Below are 7029 nucleotides of genomic sequence, written 5' to 3' on the forward strand. Positions count from 1 at the left end.
GCCCTTTCCCCTTTCAACCTTCCAGGTAATTGGGCCCTTTCTTCCCCGCCTCCATAATTGGACCCTTTCTTCCCTCCCCCATAATTGGCCCTTTCTTCACCCTACTATTGACCCCTTTCTCACCCCCATAAATTTGGCCCTTTCTTCACCCCCTCCATAATTGGCCCTTTCCCTTCAACCTTCCATTATTGGCCCTTACCCCCTTCACCTCCGAATTTAATTGGCCCGCTTTCTTAAACCCCCAATAATTGGCCCCCTTTCTTCACCTCCGTAATTGGCCCTACTTTACCTTCCATAATTGGCCCTTTCTAACCCCCATAATTGGGCCCTTTCCGTTCAACCACTTCCATTAATTTGGCCCTTTCTTCCCTTCCCACCTCCAATTATTGGCCCTTTCTTACCCGCCATAATTGGCCTTTTCCTTCACCCCCATAATTGGCCCATTTATTCCTTGACCACCATAATTGGCCATTTATTCCCCCATACCCCCATAATTGCCCTTTCTTTCTTCACCCCCATAGTTTGGCCCTTTCCTGCCACCCCCTCCATAATTGGCCCTTTCTATTTCACCCCCTTAATTGGCCCTTTCTTCTACCTCCATAAATTGGCCATTTCTTCAACCCCATTATTTGGCCCTTTCTTCCCCCCATAGTTTTTGGCCATTTCCCCCCTTCACTCCCAATTAATTGGCCTCCCTTTCTTCATTCCCCACCCCCATAATTGGCCCATTTCCTTCACCCCATAATTGGCCCTATCTTCCCCCCAATTAAGGCCCTTTTGGCCCTTTTTTTTTTTTCCCCCCACCTTCCACCCCCCATAATGGCCCTTTTCTTCACCTCCATAATTGGCCCCTTTCTTCACCCCCATACTTGGCCCTTTCTTCACCTCCATAATTGGCCCTTTCTTACCCACCATAATTGGCCCTTTCTTCTCCGCCATAATTTGGCCCTTTCTTCACTCCATAATTGGCCCTTTCTCACCCCTAAATTTGGCCCTTTCTTCACCTCCATAAGATTGGCCCTTTCCTTTTCAAACCCCCATAATTGGCCCTTCTTCAACCCCCATTAATTGGCCCTTTCTTTCACCTCCATAATTGGCCCTTTCCTTCACCCCCATAATTTGGGCCCTTTCTTCACCCCCAGAATTTGGCCCTTATCTTCACCCCCTAATTGGCCATAATTTTTCTTCACTCCCCTAATTGGCCCTTTCTTCCCCTATCCTTGGCCCTTTTCTTCCCCTCCATAATTGGCCCTTTCCCTTTCACCCCATTATTGGCCCTTTCTTCACCCCCACATAATTGCCCTTTCTTCACCCCCTTAATTGGCCCTTTTCTTCAACCCCGCCCCATAATTGGGGCCCTTTCTTACCACCATAATTGGCCCTTTCTTCAACCTCCATTAATTGGCCTTTCCCTTTCACCTCCATAATTGGCCCTTCTCACCGCTCCATAATTGGCCCTTTCTTCACCCCCATATTGGCCCTTTCTCAACATTCAATTGGACCATTCATCTTTCCCAATCCATAACCTTGAAATCCCCGCCTTCAACAATTCAACCCCCCAAACCACCTCCCATTATTGGCCCTTTCCCTTCCACCCCCATAATTGGGCCTGATTTCCCTTTCACTCCCCTATTGGGCCCTTTTTTCCACCCCGCCCCATAATTGTCCCTTTCTTCACCCTTTCCCTTCGTTAATGGCCCTTTCTTCACCTCCATAAATTGGCCCTTTCTTCACCCCCTCCATACTTGGCCCTTTCTTCCCACCCCCATATTGGCCCTTTTCCTCCACCTCCATTAATGGTTGCCCACTTTCTTCAACCCCCGTCCATAATTGGCCCTTTCCTTCTTCACCCTCCATAATTGGCCCTTTTTCCTTCACCTCCATAATTGGCCCCTTTCTTCAACCCCCATAACTTGGCCCTTTCTTACCTCCATAATTGGGCCCTTTCTTCACACCCCATTTAATTGCCCTTTCTTCACCCCCTCCAATTATTGGCCCTTTCTTCACCCTCCATAATTGTCCCTTTCTTCACCCCATCATTGGCCTTTCTTCAACCCCATATTGGTGGCCCTTTCTTCACCTCCATCAGCGTTCCCTTTCTTCACTCCATAATTGGCCCTTTCTTCACGCCCCCTCCATAATTGGCCTTACTTTCACTCCATAATTGCCCCCTTTTTTCACCCCCATAATTGGCCCTTTCTTCAACCCCCATAATTTCCCCTTTCTCACCCCATAATTCGGACCCTTTCTTTCACCTCCATAATTGTTTCCTTCTTCACCCCCTAATTGGCCCTTTCTTCACCTCCAATTAATTGGCCCTTTCTTCACCCCCATAAATTGGTCCCTTTCTTCCACCTCCATAATTGGCCCTATTCGTTCACCCCCAATAATTGGCCATTTCTTTCACCCCCCTTAATTGGCCCCAATTCCTTCACCCCCATAATCGCCTTTCTTCGCCCCCATAATTGGCCCTTTCTTTCATCCCCCATATGGGCCCTTTCTTCACCCCCATAATTGGCCCTTTCTTCACATCCTAATTGGCCCTTTCTTTCACCCCCATAATTGCCCTTTCTTCACCTCCATAATTGGCCCCTTTCTTCAACCCCCATAATTGCCCCCTTTCTTCACCCCCATAATTGGCCCCTTTCTTCCCCACCTCCATAATTGGCCCTTTCTTTCACCCTCCATAATTGGCCCTTGGTCTTTCACCCCCATAAAATTGGCCCTTTCCCTTTCAACCTTCCTAATTGACCCCCTTTTCTTCACACCATAATTGGGGGGGCCCTTTCCTTCACCCCCTTAATTTGGCCCTTTCTTCTTCACCTCCCATAATTGGCCCTTTCTTCTTCACCCCCATAATTGGTGCCTTTCTTGGTTGCTTCAACCCCCCATAATTGGCCCTTTCTTCAACCCCCCATAATTGGCCCCATTTGCTTCACCTCCCCTATTGGCCCTTTTCTTCATACCCCTATAAGTTGGCCCTTTCTTCACCTCCATAATTGGCCCTTTTCTTGCACCCCCATAATTGGCCCTTTCTTCACCCCCGCCATAATTGGCCATTTTTTCACCTCCATAATTGGGCCCTTTCTTCACCCCCATAATTGGCCGCTTTAACTTCACCCCCATAATTGGCCCCCTTTTTCTTCACCCCCACTCCAATTAATTTGGCCCTTTCTCCCCCCCAATAATTGGCCCTTTCTTCACCTCCATTAAATTGGGCCCTTTCTTTCCCCCCCACCCCATAATTTGGCCCTTTCTTCAACCCCATAATTGGCCCTTTCGTCACCTCCATTAATTTGGCCCTTTCTTCGAAACCCCCTATATTTGGCCCTTTCTTCATTCCCCCATATTGGCCCTTTCCTTTCCCCCCATAAGAGGTCCTTTCCTTCCCTCCCCTAATTTGGCCCTTTCCTTTTTTCTTCAACCCCTATAATTGGCCCTTTCTTCACCCCCTCCATAATTGGCCCTTTCTTTCACCCCCACCCCATAATTGGCCCTTTCTTCACCCATAAATTGGCCATTTTCCTTCCCCCCATAATTGGCAGCCTTTCTTTCACCACCCCATAATTGGCCCTTTCTTCACCCCATAATGGCCCTTTCTCCCCTCCATAATTGGCCCTTTCTTTCCTTCACCCCATAATTGGCCCTTTTCTTCAACCCCCATAAATTGGCCCTTTCTCCACCCCCATAATTGGGCCCTTTCTTCACCTCCATAATTGGCCCCCTTTTTATCCCCCCTCAAATTGGTCCCTTATTCTTCACCCCATAATTGGCCCTTTCTTCAACCTCCATTAATGGCCCTTTCTTCACCTCCATAATTGGCCCTTTCTTCACCCCCATTAATTGGCCCTTTCTTCAACCCCCTCCATAATTGGCCCTGTTCTTCACCCCCTCCATAATTTGGCCCTCTTTCTTCACCCCCATAATTGGCCCGTTTCTTCCCCACCTCCATAATTGGCCCTTTCTTCACCCCCGTAATTGGCCCTATTCTTCACCTCCATAATTGGCCCTTTGTCACCCCTTTAATTGGCCCTTTCTTCACCCCCTCCATAATTGGCCCTTTCTTCCACCCCTCCATAATTGGTCCCTTTCTTTACCCCATTCATTGGCCCTTTCCTGTCAACCCCATAAATTGGCCCTTTTTTTTCTTCAACCTTCTAATTGTCCCCCCTTTCTTCACCTCCAATTAATTGGCTCCCTTTCTTCAACCCCCTCCATCAATTGGGCCCTTACCCTTCCCTTCCATTTAATTTGGCCCTTGTCCCTTCCACCCCTCCTAATTGGCCCTTTCTTCAACCCCCATTTTAAATTGGGCCGCTTTCTCCTCCCCCATAATTGGCCCTTTTCCTTCACCTCCATAATTGGCCCCTTTCCTTCACCCCCATAATTGGGCCCTTTCTTCACCTCCATAAGTGGCCCTTTCTTCACCTCCATAATTGGTCGGCCCTTTCTTTCCCCCTCCATGCCCTTTCTTCAACCCCCATAATTGGCCCTTTTCTTCACCTCCATAATTGGGTTTCTTTCTTCTTTTCCACCTCCATATTGGCCCCTTTTTCTTCCCACCCCTCCATAATTGGCCCTTTCTTCCCTCCCCATAATTGGCCCTTTCTTCACACCGCCCGCCATAATGGCCCTGTTTCTCACCCCCATGAAATTGCCCTTTCTTCACCCCATAATTGGCCCTTTCTTCACCCCCTCCTTATTGGCCCTTTCTTCCCACCCATAATTGCCCCTCCCTTTCTTCACCTCCATAATTGGGGGGGGCCCTTTCTTCACCCCCTAATTGCCCTTTTCTTCACCCTCCATAATTGGTTGGCCCTTGGTCCTTTCTTCCCCCATAATTGGCCCATTTCCTTTTCCTTCACTCCCCTAATTGGGCCCTTTCTTTCACCCCCATAATTGGCCATTTCTTCACCCCCATAATTGGCCCTTTCTTCACCCCCATAATTGGCCCTTTCTTCACAATTGGCCCTTTCTTCACCTCCATAATTGGCCCTTTCTTCACCTCCATAATTGGCCCTTTCTTCACCTCCATAATTGGCCCTTTCTTCACCCCCATAATTGGCCCTTTCTTCACCCCCATAATTGGCCCTTTCTTCACCTCCATAATTGGCCCTTTCTTCACCTCCATAATTGGCCCTTTCTTCACCCCCATAATTGGCCCTTTCTTCACCTCCATAATTGGCCCTTTCTTCACCTCCATAATTGGCCCTTTCTTCTACCCCCATGGCCCATTTCTTCTCCATAATTGGCCCTTTCTTCACCCCCATAATTGGCCCTTTCTTCACCCCCATAATTGGCCTTTCTTCACATAATTGGCCCTTTCTTCACCCCTATATTGGCCCTTTCTTTCTTCACTCCATAATTGGCCCTTTCTTCACCCCCATATTGGCCCTTTCTTCACACCCCCATAATTGGCCATTTCTTCACCTCCATAATTGGCCCTTTCTTCACCATAATTGGCCCTTTCTTCACCCCCATTGGCCCATTGACCCTTTCTTCACCTCCATAATTGGCCCTTTCTTCACCCCCATAATTGGCCCTTTCTTCACCTCCATAATTGGCCCTTTCTTCACCCCCATAATTGGCCCTTTCTTCACCCCCATAATTGGCCCTTTCTTCACCCCCATAATTGGCCATTTCTTCACTCCCCTAATTGGCCCTTTCTTCACCCCCATAATTGGCCATTTCTTCACCCCCATAATTGGCCCTTTCTTCACCTCCATAATTGGCCCTTTCTTCACCTCCATAATTGGCCTTGTCTTCATTCCCTTATTGGGCCTTCCTTCGCCCTCATTATTGGCCTCCATGTAATCTCAACGGCTAATTCAGTGTTAAGCTCTGCCTATTTTGCAGTTTGTAAATGAAGGTGTCTCGCTGAATTCATTCTTATTTTGGATCTCCTTTTATTAGGTAAGACATGCAATCTCTGTAAGTAGAAGTGTTAAGGAGATTTAAAATGAAGGTGATTCTCACAAAACATTGCCATACATTCGTTACTGTAAAGTCTTTTATGCGGCCACTGACCCCCATGCTCAGGAGAACGCCACGGCTATCTTCTTTTCAGTCTAACACGTATTTGATAAGACACTTAAAACCCATACATTACCATCAGAGTATCACTAGACGGGACACATGGCGGAAGAAAGAGTGCTATGACAAACTTCTTTCATAGGGTGCACCCAAGAAGCCGCTAAAACAGTCCTCGTCTTGGTGGCGTGAAGGAATCCCCCAGGTGACACGTTTTTTTCTGCCAAAATAAGTGCTCCTGCAGCAATGTCGTGCCTTGTCCGTGACTCCGCTGATCGGGAAGTCCACCCTTACATATATTTAAAGGATCCCACACGGCCAACAATAGGCAGTTTGTGTAGAGCTCTCAGTGCCGAGAACAGAAGTAACTTCAAATAAAGTCCACGATATCAATGGTAGAATGTGTGGCTTTATAAAAATGCATAAGAAAGCCTTCGAACCATATCCTGGACTGAAGATGAACCCAGGATAAGGTTCGAAAGAGCTTTGCATAGTTTTTAAAAGTCTCACATATTACCATTGATATATTATTGTGGACCATCTAACCTGGAAGTAGGCGGTACCTCAGCTGGTTTAGAAACCCTCCTGATGGCAGTAGTATACACAAGTTCCAGTCCTCCATGGATGGACGTGTCGCCTGTTCCCCTGAAGGATCTCATTGGAGCTGGAATTCCCTGGCAGCAAAGTGTAAGTGGAAACGTCGAACTGTTCAAGGAAACGTGATAGTTCGTAGTCTTAGTTACCAATCTGGATCAGTCCATTGAAATGTAGAAAGTTTACTATAATATTCACCCAGTATCTTTAATGTGAAAGCATTTTATAAATTCCCATGAGCATGTTTTTGGCCAGCGTAGTGTAGTGGACAGTAATTGTTATTTTGATTATAATTGGCGGTTGGCGAGAGGAGGCGATTGTGGGGGAGGAGGAGAGGGGGGGGGGGGCAACAAAGGCATCATCCTCCACCAGAGAGGTTCTTATGTACGCCATCACGCAGACTCT

General features: G+C 47.6%; 1 protein-coding gene across 1 annotated transcript; it reads right to left on the bottom strand.

Moving 5' to 3' along the window:
- Positions 1 to 4772: 4772 nt before the first annotated feature.
- On the bottom strand, positions 4773 to 5294 carry LOC135212850 (TATA-binding protein-associated factor 2N-like). The gene has a single exon (XM_064246617.1). It carries the CDS (start codon positions 5292 to 5294, stop codon positions 4773 to 4775), a length of 522 nt encoding a protein of 173 aa, XP_064102687.1.
- Positions 5295 to 7029: the final 1735 nt, after the last annotated feature.

The sequence above is a fragment of the Macrobrachium nipponense genome, chromosome 41 (genome assembly GCF_015104395.2).
Source record: "Macrobrachium nipponense isolate FS-2020 chromosome 41, ASM1510439v2, whole genome shotgun sequence".
Classification (NCBI taxonomy): domain Eukaryota; kingdom Metazoa; phylum Arthropoda; class Malacostraca; order Decapoda; family Palaemonidae; genus Macrobrachium; species Macrobrachium nipponense.

Coding starts and splice junctions, on each gene's coding strand:
- LOC135212850 (XM_064246617.1), bottom strand. CDS start 5,294: ATGGGGGTGAAGAAAGGGCCAATTATGGGGGTGAAGAAAGGGCCAATT.